We start from the raw sequence: 14,154 nt of genomic DNA, 5'->3' as shown, positions 1-14,154 counted from the left end.
TTAACATTGTTAAATATCAATACAACATATAATAAATAAATGATATAAGATAATCAACAATAAATAATAATAATAAAATATAAACAAACAATATAAACAAATATAAAATGATAAAAAGATCATCTAATATAAAATAATAACAACAAAGAAAAAAAAGAAAAAATGGATGATGTTTAGAACAGAAAAAATTGAGAAAAAGAAGAAATGAATGATGATATTCAAAGATAAAAATCAATATAAAATATAAAATCAAATATAATAAATAATAAGAATAAGAATGATTATATCTTATTTTATTATTATATTCTTCTTTAATACTGAGATCTATTTCTACAACACAAGAATACCATAAAAATTATACAGAAATAATTATATAAACAAGTAGATTTAGAAGATATTATCAATGCTATAACTATAATCATTATCAACAAAATATAACCATAATCACTTTAATAATAATTAGCATATTTATAAATACCATAGTACATTCTCAATTAATCACAATTATAATAAAAAGAAAAGTAATTATTATAACCACAAATAACATAATACAGATAAAATGTTTAATCAATATTATCATGAGAATAAACAAGGTAAAAGATATAGAAACAAAAGATATTACAAGAAAAGACAATGAAGGAAAGACAAAAGAAAAAGAAAATAAGAAAATAATACAAGAAATGGTGAAGAGATTTGAAGAGATATGATAATGAAAGAGAATTTATATAAGAAAGAACAAGAAGAAATACACATGGAAATTGAAGAAAAGAAGAAACAATACAAGAACAAGAAAGAGATATAGAAGAAGAGAAGAAAGAGATAATAGAAAGATATGAGAGAAAAAAGAAATAGAAGTAGAACATGAAAGAGAAATAAAAGAAATGGAAAAAAATAGAAGAAATAGAGAAATACAAAAGAAAGAAGAAGAAATAATGAAAGAAGAGAAGAAAGAAAGAAGAAAACAAGGAAATAGAAAGAATAAAGAGTAAACACCAGATAGAAGTTTATCAGAAAGAAGAATAAATACGAACATTGAAAAGGAATTTAGAGAAACAAAAAAAGAAGAAATTAATAGATTAAAGAAAGAAAAAGAGAAAGAAATAAGAGAAATAAACAAGAAGAAGAAAACAATAAAACAAAAGATAAAACAAACAACAAGAAGAAGAAATAACAAAGATAAAAGAACAAAAAGACAATGAAATTAAAGACAAAGAAATAGAAATGGAAAGAAGAAAAAAACAAGGAATTCGAAGATAAATTAAGAAACAGAAAGAAGAAAATGATAAGATTGAAACAATAAAAGAAAATTCAATTATCAAACTATCAGAAGAAAAAAGAAAACAACATTAATGAAGAAAATATCGAAGATCTAAATTTTAACAAATTGAAGAAGAAGAAAACAATACCACTGACAAAAACAGAAGTACCAAAGAAGTGGATCGAGTGGAATAATTATAGAAGAGAAGAAGTAGATTCTATCAATGAAGAAACTAAAACAAATACAGGAATGAGTAATTCAAATCAAGAGAGAAGAATTACTAAGAATGACAATAGAAGAACTGGAGAAGATAAATAGAGAGAAAAACAATATAGAAGAAATAATAAAGAACAAATAAACCATCAGAACTAGAAGAAAATAAGATAAAAAGTTATTTTGTTATTGATTAAATATAATAAATATTAAAATGAAAATTAGATATTATAGAAATTAAAGAGATAATAGAATACAGAAGAATAAAGATAAATAAAGAAGAATATATAGAGATAAATAAAAGAAGAAGATGAATAGATGAAAGAAAAAAGAAAAAGATAATAGAAATAACAATAAATATAATAAATAATTATACATTCATTCAATAAACTGAGAGAAATAATGATAAACAACATGAAAGATGAAATAAATAATAATAAAATGAAATAACACAAAAAAATAAAGAAAAATAAATAAATAAAATAACATATATTAATTATTATTTCAATAAAAAACATATGATGAAATAATTAAATATATAAATGAAGAATGAAAGTATGAAAGTGAAAATATAGAAGATATCAAAAAATATAAAATATCATACTATATTTCTAAATATCAATAAAATAATTTTATAAGATATCAAAATGATGAAATTAATTATCTAAGAAGAAGATCAAATAAATTAAAATAATTATTAATTAACAAGAAATACACTTAGAATTAAAAGAATAATGAAAAATAAATAATATAATAATGAATATATTATTAATAAAACATGAAATTAAACAAATATATTTAATTAATAATAAGAAGAAAAGAATAGAAATTAATAAAGAAGATAGAATAAGAATAAGTAAAAATGTAATAATAAGAAATGGGAAGAAGAATAAAGAAAAAAGAAATGAAGATATAGAATATCCAATTGATGATGATAAAATTAAATTGTTGAAATTGATATATGAAATGGAGAAATAGACATTAATAATAAATATAATAGAAGAATCATAGAAGAAGGAAGAAAGAATACTAACAACAAGAGAATTAAAATATCAATAGATGAAATAGAATATGCACTAAAAAGAAACCATGGAAAGCACATGGTATTGATTGAATACAATGATATTATTTGAATCATCTATGAGTACAGAGATAAACTACTAGAAATATTCTAATCATGGTTAGAGTACCAACAAAGTATCCTCATGCAGATGGTAGTTTGAAAGACATCATTAATTTACAATTGTGGTGATTCTAAATCACCAGAAAACTATAAACAAATATCTTGTTTTAATATAACAATGAAAGTATTCACATCAACTATTAAAAGTAAAATCACACACTAACTACAAATAAATGATATTGAATACAAAATAGATAAAAGTCAAATATGGTGTAAAGGACAACGAAAAAAGCAAACAAGATAAAAAATGAAGAGAAAGAAGTGTATAAAAGAAACAGTGAAAGTAGGAATAGAAGAAGATGAAAGAATAAAAGTAGAAAGTTGAGAATATAAAAAGGAAAAAAGATAAAAAGTGGTAGATCAAAAAGAAATAATAAATAATGAAAATGATGATGAAATAATCATTTTATTACATAAATTAGAAATGTGCAATAAAAAGTGTCTGTTCTATTGATACAAATTAATTAATATTGTTTTATTGATATAAAATATTTATTCAATTTTCTTTTTGGTGTTTTTATTTAGATGCATTATTTCTTTGCTTATTTTGGTTCATTGATTTGTTTATTTCAATGAATCTTGATTTGGTATTGTCTTCTCTGTTTTCATAATAACCTGTTAGAAATGTGTAGAAAACAAATGTATTTCTTTTCTAAATCCAACATCAATTTTACCATGAATAATCCATTTTGCAGATGTTCCATCTGAATAACATCATCTTGTATAAATATTTTGATGTTGATTTACAATATGAAAACATGATAAAATACATACACCATCAACTCGATAGATATCAATTTTGATGTTTCTAAATGAGTTTCATACACAAATTCTTATTATTTTAGTTTTTCTAAGAAGATTATTTGTTTAGATGAAATATACCAAACAACTCTTGAAATGATACTATATCATACTTGTTAAGTTCTTCATCATCAAATCTCATTATTCTTTCTTATAATCATTTCATTGTACAATAATTCATGATTGATAAGAATGAATAATAGAATTAATTTAAATATTTGATGTTGAAGAGGATTAATCACCAATTTATTGTTTGAAAGATGACATTCAATCAGATATAAAGTGAAAAATATAATGATTGATTTGTTTATTTTTTAATTTAGAATAATGATTGATGTGTTTTATACTCTATGATAAGAGTATAATGAATAAGATATAATAATATTCTGATAATATTATTTGATAATATCATTCTCTATTTGAAGAACATTCACTTTTATCAACTCTCTCTTTTTCTAATTATTTAATGAATCATATGAAAAATATGAATGAGAATTCTCACAATTGAATGTTGAAGTAAGAAAAATACTTCATTCAACAAAAATCAAAATAAATGATAAAATAAATGTGTTTGTTTATTTTATTTAGAATTTCATTGTTTTTGTATCTTCTTTCTCTTTATCTTTCATAATTACTTCATCATCAATATTAATCATGATAGTTTGTTTCATAAAAATAAATTTATTATGTTTTGATTTTGAATATCATCAAATAAATTAACAACGTGTTATATCTTTATTATTTAACATTATTTTAATATCAATTTGTTGTTTGTATTTAGAAGAATAAAATAATTAATAATGATTATATATTTGAATTATTCTTTGTTTATTATATCTTCTTTATTTATATTCATTTCTTCTTATTCTTTATTTCTTTATTTTTCATTCTTGTTGTTTCTTTCATATTTATATTCATTATTGATATTATCATTATTGTTATATATTTATTATTATTATTTATTTCTCTATTTCATTGATAAATTTCATTATCATAATGATGTATTGTTATTCTTGTTGTATATTATTTATCTTTTCATCTTATTGTTATTGTTATTTTATTTTATTATTATTTATTGTTTGTTTTGATTTATCTCTTTCTTCTTTTTCAATCTTTAATATCTTCTTTTAATTTCTTGATAATGTTGTGTTGTTTGTCAATTTCTTCTTTATTATCTTCTTCTTGTATTTTTATTTAATATTTATTACAATTAAGATGTTATTCATTTATACAAATGCAAGGTATCTGAAACACACTATAATTTTCTTTCTCTTTTATTTCAACAAATGTATTATCCACAAAATACAATAAAAATAACATGCATTATTCAATAACTACTATTCAAATATATTACTTTTCTAAACCATCAACAAGACTGAAATTTATATATTTTAATTTCATCAATTCATAAAGAATAAATTGAATGATGAAGTTATATAGTTTCTGAAGTTTTTTCTTTCATTCGTTTTGTTGAAGTATTAACATAATTTGTTTAGTCAACAAACTTCAAAGTACTTTTATTAATATCCTCTTTGAAAGATTTATCATCTCCAAATCTTATCTTTATTAAGTCTCACTACATTCAATGGTATATTTAATCAAACAGTATAATGTTCTTGAACCATCGTCCATGAACAGGAAGTCATCTTTTCAATACACAAAGAATAAATTCAATAATGAAGTTGTTGATTATTCAAACTAAAACTCGTTTTAAATACCTACCAATAATCAAATCATTAAAGAATCACAGATTGAAAGGAAAATACAAACAAAATAGGAGATAATGAATAGATTTTGGTAATATTACACAATGTGTTGTTTTAACAAATGTGTTTATTGTCTGAATACAAATTAATTAATCTATAAAACGTAAGACAAACTGTTTATGAAATAGTTATTTGACACATATCAGAACACTGTGTAATATAAAAATTAACACAAATCCAACAAACGAAATGTCTATAACAATATTCCCTTTCAAATTAAATAGTTTAAAAAAGTGTGCTTAATTCAATAACATTCTCTCCATATGTTCTTTTCATTTAAGAAAGAAACGTCAAGGGGTTGTAAACAAAGGACAAATTAATGTATTGAATGTTGAACAAATTTAATAAATGTGCCCAAATTTCAACCAAATAAATGAATAGTGGTATTCATCCAATTTCACAAATGAGTAAAGTAATAAGACTTCAAACATGTTTTCTATTCAATGAGTTAATTATTAAGTTATGTCAGTTAGAGTGTTAAATGACTATAAAATATAATTATCATTACTAGTTTGAAACAATTAGAATTCAATACTTTTCTACAAAATGGTTGACATTTTAAACTTGTTAAAATAACAACCACAACCCAGAAGATTTCACTATTCATAAAACTGTTCATGTTTATCATTTCACTTAATTCACTTATTTTTACATTTTTCATAGTGAAAAATACTTTTAAGAGTTACATGAATTGGTTATTTATTAACAACTTCACACAAGAACATAGTTTTTGTCAGTTTTAGATTATTTTTGAATATATTGATAGTAGATTTAGTTTTAATTACTCATGTCTTTCATTCAAGTTTTACGAACAACATCTATCACACAAGAAATATAACTTATTTGAAGAAGTTTGAATCATTAAAATCATGTTGTAGTGAAAAATGAAGGTATTAAAATTGACTTATGATAAAAAAATTGAAATGAGCAATTGTTAGTTATAAAAACAATGAAACAGAGGTTGTTTAGTAGAGAAATGTTGATTGGCTGTTGTTTTTTCTTAGATACACTTGTTGTTTTTAATTATTTTTAGTCACAAAGAAAAAGATAAATATTTGAGTCAGTGTCATCATAAAAAAAGTTCCAATCATAAAAACTAAAAAACTCCTTTCAAACTAAGCAATCATGACATTTGCACAAGTTTTAGAAGATAAATAAAAACATCACAACAATAAAACAATTGTAAAAGTATATTTTTTTTAAAAAGGAAAAAAAAGATAGAAAAAGTTGAACTATTAATAACTCAATGATTTAAAGAGAAGAATATAGAAGAAAAAAATATGAAATAATTAATACTTACTATTCAGTTTTAATTTCATTCAAAATATCATTCAATAAATTCACACGTCAATATAATGTGGCGCTTGTTGTAGACACGTCTGTTATTGGTACTTGAAAAAAAAGAAAATTCAAAAAAAACAATCATACAGAAATGGAAACAGAAAGTCTTAGTGCCTTTCATTCAGTTCGCCTTATGTGTGACTCTGATGGACAACTTCTTTTACGTCCAATTAATTCAGAGCCAAATTCTGTAGATATTGAACTTAACCAAAAGGATAATAAAAAAGAATTAACTTCAAGCAAGTCTAAACAAAATAAAAAACAAGAAACATACCAAGAAGAAATGCTCAATGCTAAGAGGAAATCAAAGAACAGAGATGCAGCTCAACAATCATTTTTAATAGGGTTACTTGCAACATTTGGATATGAATTAAAAATTAATAAGTTATACAAAAAAGGAAAAACAACAAGTCAACTATTTACTATTAGTTCAATTAAAAAAGATGGAACATTAGTTTATAAAAGTTATGACGTTGTTCCAGAAGTTGAAGATTTAAGAGATAAACGAAGATGTTTAGATGCAGTGACTAATTCAAAATTACTTGATTTAGCTTTAAATCATCCAGAAGTAATTGTTGTAGAGAAGAAATGTAGAATATCAAAATATGGACATGCTATTGGAATGAGAAGAATTAAAACATTTTCATTAAATGGTTGTACTTTAAGAATTCAAGATATAACAAAGTTAGGTGCTCAAGTTCATGATATGATTCTTGAACATATGGGAGAAAAAGATTGTCTTGTTAGTATCCAATCATATGATATCACTTCTATTATTCAAAATTATTTATCTCATAGAATTAAACAAGAAAGTGGTAATAGTGATACTGTCGATGATTTGTTGTAAATTAAATATATTACGATTTGTTCATTGTTTTCTTTTTTTTTAAAGATATAAAAAAAATTAAATGTTCTTTTAAATTAAAACAAAAGTCCATCATCTTCTATTGGTGATTCAATGTCATCAACTTGTTGATAATCAAGATTATTTTCTATTTCAAGAGGATTAACTTCAATTCCAAGAGCATTACATGATTCAATAATTTGTTTTTGAATTTCATCAGTTTCTTTTTCTAAATCCCTTCCTTTTCTTTCAAGTGCAGTAGCTTCCATTTCTAATTCTCTTTTTCTTGTTTGAATAAAATCATTTAATTTTTTAATTTCATCTTCTAATTCCTTTATTTTAGTTTCTCCATTTGTGTTGATTATTTCTATTTCTTCAATCTTCTTTAATAACTCATCTCTCTCATTTTTAAGCTTTTGATTCTCTTGTTTTTTTTGTTCTAATGATGCCTTTGTTTCTTTTACTTTCTTTTTAACTTCAACAAGCTCAATTTCTTTATCATCTTGTTCTAATTTCTTATTGTTAATATCATCTAACGTATAATTTTTAATTGACTTGATTGTGTCCTGATGTTCTTGTTGTCGTTTGGATAATTCCTCACATTTTATTTGTTTTTCACTAAACTCCTTTTTTATTTTTAATAGTTGTTCTTCTTTTATTTTGATTTCCTCTTTTGTCTTTTCTATTTTCTTTTCTTCTATTTGGAGTGAATTTAACTCTTTTTCTTTTTCTTCAACTTGTTTTATTGTCATAAGAGGAACTCTTTTTTGTGCTATTTCTTGTGAGACAAGTAATCCATCGAGTTGTTTTAATGATTGAATAATTTCATCTCGTTTTGTGATATACTTTTCTTCAAATGGGTCATGGAGTTTTTTCATTGCTTGAACAATCAATTGAATCATTTCATCTTCTTTTTTATCGTTAATAAGATCAACTACTTTCATTTTATAGATAAATGGTTCTTGTTTGTTCATTGGTGTTATATAATACAAATAATTATTTTCCAGTTTTTTTCTGAATAAAACAAAATTCAAATATATTTTTATGTTATAAATTGTTATTTTCTAAAAAAAAAATAAAAATGAAATAAAATAATAAAAGAATCTATTACACTCTTTATGGGAATAATGGAGTCCAATCAAACTCTTCTCCTACAAATGTAATTTGGAAATATTTTAATTCAGATCCTGGTTTATATGGACAATAATATTTGAAATAAAGAGTTCCAGTAGCTCCAACACTAGTTGCTTTAACAAGGAAATAGAATTCTACATTTTCTTCAGCTGGGTCTTGTGGATTATTCTTCTTTAAATTAGAGACTTCAATACCAGGAGCAGTATTTAATACTTCCCAAAGATATCCAGCTCTATCAGTATCAATAAATGAAAGTTTTACATTAGTAATTACATAACATGGAACAGTTTGGTTTGCATTATCAACATTATATTCAGCAGCAATATAATAACTAAGAACAATAAGAATTTCTTCATAAGTAAGTTCAGTTTTCTTTGGATGAAGTCTTTCTACAATTTTTTCATAATTATTACTTAACATAAGAGCATTTTCAATTTTCTCTTCAATTCTTTTTTGTGATACTTGCACTTCTTTAGATATTTCAATAGCATTAGAACATACAAGGAATGTAATCAAAAGAATACCTTTAAACATGAGATGAATTTAATTCATTAGTTCTACCTTTATATAGTATCTTATGACATGGAGGGGGGTAAAAAATCATATATAATTTTATTGAAAAACGATAACTACAAGTATTTAATCTGTAATTTTATTTTCTTCGAACCTTTTTTTGATTTTATAGTTCTATTTATTTTTCTGTAACCGTTTCTTTTTTACTATTTTTTTTTAATTCTATTAATCTTAATTTTTCTATAAAACCATTTCTTGAATCATAATTCAGTTGGATTGACTTATTTTTTATAACTAGCGTTACATGTAACTATTCTTCTGAAAATACTCAACAAGAAATAAATAAAAGTGATAAATTAAAAAGGAAAGAATGATTATAATTAATATAAAATATGGATTTCCAAAATATATTAAAATTAAAATATTCCACATCATTTTAAATTCTATAAAAAGAACCAAAAAGAGGAATTTTATTTTTTGTTTCGAGTTTTATTTTCAAATCCTTTTTAAAGTATATCTCTTCTCAAAACAAAATATATGTTGTGATAATAATACAAATCAAATAACTCAATCATTTTGAAAATACAATTTGTTATAAACAAAAGAAAAAAGGATATTTTCTGGAAATATTTTAAAAGAAAACATTACAAAAGAAATAAATATTATTAAATTAAAAATGATTTTTTTTCAATCAACAATGTATTTCTTTGATGGTTTGGGTTTTACTCCTTCAGGAACACTTCTTTTAATACCTGAATGAGTATTATTTTTTGAAAGTATTTTAGAATCATTATCAGTTGATAATGAAAGAGGAACAGAAGTAGAAGAAGGATGTGGTTGTTTTAATAAAAGTTCTCTTTCTTTCTTTTTCATAAATGACCTAATAGTTTCTCCATACTGATATTTTACAAATATTAATCTAATATCTTCTTTTTCTAATATCGTTGCTTTTAATCTATCACTTTCATTTTTAACTATAATAAATAATTGTCTTCCAATTGCATCATCATAAAATTTATAACGAACTACATGTTCTTCTTTAAATCGATTTATTTCTTTTTTCCATAAATCAATTTGTTTTTGAATGGTTCGAGGTAAATTTGGTTGTAAGAAATTAATTAACATTTCACTAGTAATACCTTTTGCAAATGCTTCTGTTACTGATTGATGATTAAGTTTTCCAACCCATAAATTAGCTAATTGGAAATTCTTTCTAATAAATAATCTATATAAATCAACTTGAAATTGACTCTCTGTATAAATATAAACAGAATAATTAATTTCAGTTATTGTTTTAGGTTTTTTTACAAGGTCACTTGGAATATTAGCATTTGATCGAAGTAGAGACATTAACGGTGTAATTGCCATAACATTTTGTTCTTTATAATATACAATAATACCAAGGTCGTTAAATAATTGAAGTGGATCTGGTCCATATACTTTTTTAAAACGATCACAATTATAAATAATGTTTTCTTTTAAATATGTCATTTCAAAAACATCATTAATAAATGGTGATATTCTTCTTTGAATAAGACCAATAATACTAAGCATAATAACCCAAAGTTGTGTTTTTGTTTCTTGAAATAAAAATTGGTATCCTTTTCGAGTTATTTGTCTAGTTTCTTCTTTAACTAATTCCAAATCTTTAAATATTCTTAATGGATTATTTGAAATATTTGGTTGACTATTAAATTGAAGTAATTTATTCATAAAATATTCAAATGTTTTAATACAATTTTCTTTTAAACATTTCTCTTTAATTATTTGTGATACTTTTTCATTAACTTCTTTAATTTTATATGCTGGTTCCATTGATCCTATAAGATTCATTTTAAAATTATTCTGAAAGTCATTATTTAGTTTAATATACAAAATTCCATTTTCTTCTTCTTTATCAATAATGTGAATGCTATGGATTGTATTAATCACTTCGTCCATTGTTTCATTTGGTATTTTAAATTGATTATACAATTCATGTATAGTGATTCTTTCCTTTAGAAAAATAATTCTTAATAACAAACTTTGACACATCCCAGGTAATAACCGAAATATTTCTGAACATGTCCATTTCGATTTATATGCTGATTTCATGGCTATTTCTGGTAAAACTTGAAAATATTTAATAATGTCCTTTTCTATTATATTATTTTCCATTAAATTTTTAAGTTTTTCTTTATTTTTTTTAATTAAAAAACTATCCAAACACTCTCTATCTATTCATCATATCTTGTTAGGATGTATTGAAGAAGAAACAAATACACAGAAATATATTAATTAGACATTTCAATGAATTTGATTCAGCAGAATTTAATACTCCTCATAAATGTATTAATAATAATGAAATAGTTATAACTTACATTAATGATTTAATAATGATCATCTTTCAATCTCGAAGATCAGATATATTATCAAAATATAAAAGATAAAAAAAGGATGTGTTATTCACATTGGTGTGTTTCAAGATAGAAGTATCGAATTAAATTTATTTCCAAAATAAATATAAAGAATTACAACAGAAGTTAAGACAAAATTGAAAATTAATATATCGAGAAATACTCCTTATTATATGAACAAACAAATTAATACATAACGAATCACGAAGAAGATTATAAATAATAAAATTACAAATATATTTCAACAGTACATTACAAGCAACTATTAAAAACATGGAATATCTAATGTCTTATAGGTCTGGTGCTTGTGGCACATTAATCGAAGAATATTTTAATATGACTGTACTTGAAATAAACTCATGGCATGGTTTAAACACAACGAAATCATTTAAATAATAATTTTTATGATTTATATGGATTTAATTTTATATTTTTTAAACTTGTTTCAGTTTTAAATTAGGAAAAAATTTTTTATTAAAAAGGAAAAAAATATTCGGATATAAAACAATAAAAGGAAAAAGGAACTAAGAAATTAAAAGAACTAAGAAATGACGAAGGAAGAATGGAACCAATTATTGACCCGATCAACATCACACAAATAAATATTGAGAAATATGGAGAAGGTGTATTTTCTTCAGAGAATCCTATAACATCATCAGTAACAATAGATAAAGATATGGTGATGTTATCTACTAAACAAGGGATATTACTATATAACATCACCACCAGGTCAGTAGACCGTTATTTTTCTGAAGGACCTGTTTTATATAAAATTCATTTAATTCCTGAATACTCATTAATGGTAGCACTCAAACTATCACGAATTGTTTTCTATATTTATCAGCCACAAGCACAGACAATAAATCAATTTCTTACTCCAATGGTTAGACTGACTACTAATGCAGTTCAATACCACACCATCACTATGACTTGTCTTAAGAAATCTATTGTTATTGCTGGAGTAGATAAAGACACAAAATGTGAATTAACTGTTGGTCAATACTCTTTTAACGGTAATGTGTTACAAAAAATTACATTGATGAATTCAAATGAAAGTATCGTAGATATATGTTTTATTAATATTTGTCTTTGTGTTATTACTTCAAATGAATTAAAAGTTATTCCTTGTTTGAGAAAAGGAAGAGTATTATCTAAGTCGATCAAGTTAAATGAACTCCCATCATTTACTCGTATTTCTCCTGCTCAAATTCTTGTTAAAATTAACTCAGAATTATTCTCATTAACTGACACTTCTATTGTACCAATAGAATCTACTGCGCCAATCAATGGAGTATTATTATTACCACCCTTGATTCTATTGTTTCATGAATTGAACCCACATCGATTTTTTATGTCATATATCATCAATAATAATAATAAACCATCACAAATGGTAAGAAGACCTGAATTTACACATATAACAAATATTATTTCACCTTTAATATTTTGTTTACCTTGTAATAGATTGTGTATTGTTTCACTCAAAACAGAATATTATAAACAATCATTAATCGAAGGAAGATTCGAAGAAGGTTTATTAATGAATAAACGAGGTACTGAAGAAGATAAAAAATGGGATATAGCTGGATGTGTATTAAGAGTATATGAATTATTAAGTCAAGTTTATCAAAACTACAAGATAGAAAAAGTGATAAGAAGTGAGACATTAGAAGAAATACTTAAATTGTTAAATAGAACAAAAATGAATATTTTATCAAACAGTATTATCATTGAATACATCATCAGAGATTTTTGTCCTTCATTATTTCACTCTATGCATTCACTATTTCAATTAGGTACAAATGATATTTCAATGAAAATAATGGAACAATTTCCAGAACAATTATATCACAGATTAAATGATTTAATGAGAATGTTTCTTGAATTAAGAGCAAGTATGATCAAAAAGAAATTAATTCCTACTTTAGCAATATCCCAACGACATGCATTTCTTCCATTGTATCAAGCACATTTTGATAGTGATGATAAAACGTCAGCAACAGCATGTGTATTAATTCAATTATATATCTTTGGAAATACAATTACACCATCTATTAAACAATATATTAATAAACATAAAAATATTGATAATTCTATAATCGAATTGGCATTAAAACCATATGAAAGTTGTCTATTAGATTTTCTTACTTTAATGGATGATGTCCCTCGTATTATGGGATTAAAACTGAGTGATCCATTATTAAGATTGGATGCTCTTGTTTCAATTGCTAAAAACCGACAGTGGAACGGAGAAATTAATGATCCATTAGCAATAGCCTTTCAAGAAATTGTAATTACATCATTTAAAAGGTTATTATATTCACCAGTAATAGATGGAAGTAAAGAACTTCAAATTATTTTGTTTAGAATCTTTGGTGGAAAAGATTCTTATTTACCACCAAAGGTAGTACTAAATTTATTAGAAGCATGGGAAGTATCAAAAAATTCAATGGTTAATAATGAAGCATCTAAACGAATGAAGATATTATATTTAACTGGATTATTAGATCAATACCAAAATGAAAAGGCACCTAATTGGTTAGTTAATTGGTGTTTTGTTGAATACGTTCAATACACACATTCTATGGCATCATTAGGTGTAAAAGTACCTTTAAATTTATTAAATAAGTGTATTTGTTTAATTGAAGAATATCCACAAATTGCAAGTCAGTTAGAAAAGATAACGAATGTTTTATCATGGGGAT

General features: G+C 23.5%; 5 protein-coding genes across 5 annotated transcripts in view, besides 26 other annotated features; 2 read left to right on the top strand and 3 right to left on the bottom strand.

Annotated features, from left to right (window-relative positions):
- Positions 1 to 314: part of a repeat region that runs on past the window's edge.
- Positions 1 to 314: part of a repeat region that runs on past the window's edge.
- Positions 315 to 606: 292 nt separating this feature from the next.
- Positions 607 to 786: a microsatellite.
- A 1-nt stretch (position 787) lies between these two features.
- Positions 788 to 970: a microsatellite.
- An 84-nt stretch (positions 971 to 1,054) lies between these two features.
- Positions 1,055 to 1,238: a microsatellite.
- A 434-nt stretch (positions 1,239 to 1,672) lies between these two features.
- Positions 1,673 to 1,841: a microsatellite.
- Positions 1,842 to 1,889: 48 nt separating this feature from the next.
- Positions 1,890 to 1,961: a microsatellite.
- Positions 1,962 to 2,015: a sequence feature (AT_rich).
- A 39-nt stretch (positions 2,016 to 2,054) lies between these two features.
- Positions 2,055 to 2,176: a sequence feature (AT_rich).
- Positions 2,177 to 2,190: 14 nt separating this feature from the next.
- Positions 2,191 to 2,372: a microsatellite.
- Positions 2,373 to 2,879: 507 nt separating this feature from the next.
- Positions 2,880 to 3,052: a microsatellite.
- Positions 3,053 to 3,111: 59 nt separating this feature from the next.
- Positions 3,112 to 3,151: a sequence feature (AT_rich).
- Positions 3,152 to 4,189: 1,038 nt separating this feature from the next.
- Positions 4,190 to 4,269: a sequence feature (AT_rich).
- Positions 4,270 to 4,272: 3 nt separating this feature from the next.
- Positions 4,273 to 4,370: a microsatellite.
- A 1-nt stretch (position 4,371) lies between these two features.
- Positions 4,372 to 4,528: a microsatellite.
- Positions 4,529 to 4,640: 112 nt separating this feature from the next.
- Positions 4,641 to 4,662: a sequence feature (AT_rich).
- A 1,991-nt stretch (positions 4,663 to 6,653) lies between these two features.
- EDI_202550 (uncharacterized protein) lies at positions 6,654 to 7,409 on the top strand (the record flags this gene model as incomplete). Its single annotated transcript, XM_001741231.1, has 1 exon — positions 6,654 to 7,409. One exon carries the CDS (start codon positions 6,654 to 6,656, stop codon positions 7,407 to 7,409), a length of 756 nt encoding a protein of 251 aa, XP_001741283.1.
- A 32-nt stretch (positions 7,410 to 7,441) lies between these two features.
- Positions 7,442 to 7,489: a sequence feature (AT_rich).
- EDI_202540 (uncharacterized protein) lies at positions 7,484 to 8,350 on the bottom strand (the record flags this gene model as incomplete). Its single annotated transcript, XM_001741230.1, has 1 exon — positions 7,484 to 8,350. The coding sequence occupies one exon, from the start codon at positions 8,348 to 8,350 to the stop codon at positions 7,484 to 7,486; it is 867 nt and encodes a 288-aa protein (XP_001741282.1).
- Positions 8,036 to 8,153: a microsatellite.
- Positions 8,055 to 8,109: a microsatellite.
- Positions 8,351 to 8,423: 73 nt separating the features above from the next.
- Positions 8,424 to 8,506: a sequence feature (AT_rich).
- Positions 8,507 to 8,522: 16 nt separating this feature from the next.
- Positions 8,523 to 9,074, bottom strand: EDI_202530 (uncharacterized protein; the record flags this gene model as incomplete). The annotated part of the gene is made up of 1 exon (XM_001741229.1): positions 8,523 to 9,074. The coding sequence occupies one exon, from the start codon at positions 9,072 to 9,074 to the stop codon at positions 8,523 to 8,525; it is 552 nt and encodes a 183-aa protein (XP_001741281.1).
- Positions 9,075 to 9,252: 178 nt separating this feature from the next.
- Positions 9,253 to 9,301: a sequence feature (AT_rich).
- A 125-nt stretch (positions 9,302 to 9,426) lies between these two features.
- Positions 9,427 to 9,479: a sequence feature (AT_rich).
- A 198-nt stretch (positions 9,480 to 9,677) lies between these two features.
- Positions 9,678 to 9,741: a sequence feature (AT_rich).
- Positions 9,741 to 11,210, bottom strand: EDI_202520 (TFIIH basal transcription factor complex p52 subunit, putative; the record flags this gene model as incomplete). The annotated part of the gene is made up of 1 exon (XM_001741228.1): positions 9,741 to 11,210. The coding sequence occupies one exon, from the start codon at positions 11,208 to 11,210 to the stop codon at positions 9,741 to 9,743; it is 1,470 nt and encodes a 489-aa protein (XP_001741280.1).
- Positions 11,193 to 11,250: a sequence feature (AT_rich).
- Positions 11,251 to 11,308: 58 nt separating this feature from the next.
- Positions 11,309 to 11,785: a repeat region.
- A 50-nt stretch (positions 11,786 to 11,835) lies between these two features.
- Positions 11,836 to 11,888: a sequence feature (AT_rich).
- Positions 11,889 to 12,011: 123 nt separating this feature from the next.
- Positions 12,012 to 14,154, top strand: part of EDI_202410 (uncharacterized protein) — a gene marked incomplete at both ends in the record, with an annotated part of 2,256 nt that continues 113 nt past the window's right edge. Inside the window, one exon of the mRNA XM_001733496.1 lies at positions 12,012 to 14,154. This exon is cut by the window's right edge and continues 113 nt beyond it. Within this exon, the coding sequence (XP_001733548.1) occupies positions 12,012 to 14,154 (2,143 nt within the window).

This window comes from Entamoeba dispar, genomic scaffold, assembly GCF_000209125.1.
Source record: "Entamoeba dispar SAW760 scf_1105229463659 genomic scaffold, whole genome shotgun sequence".
NCBI classification, from domain to species: Eukaryota; Evosea; order Mastigamoebida; family Endamoebidae; genus Entamoeba; species Entamoeba dispar.
The sequence above is the reverse complement of the archived record's forward strand: the minus strand, read 5'-3'. Positions and strand labels throughout refer to the sequence as shown.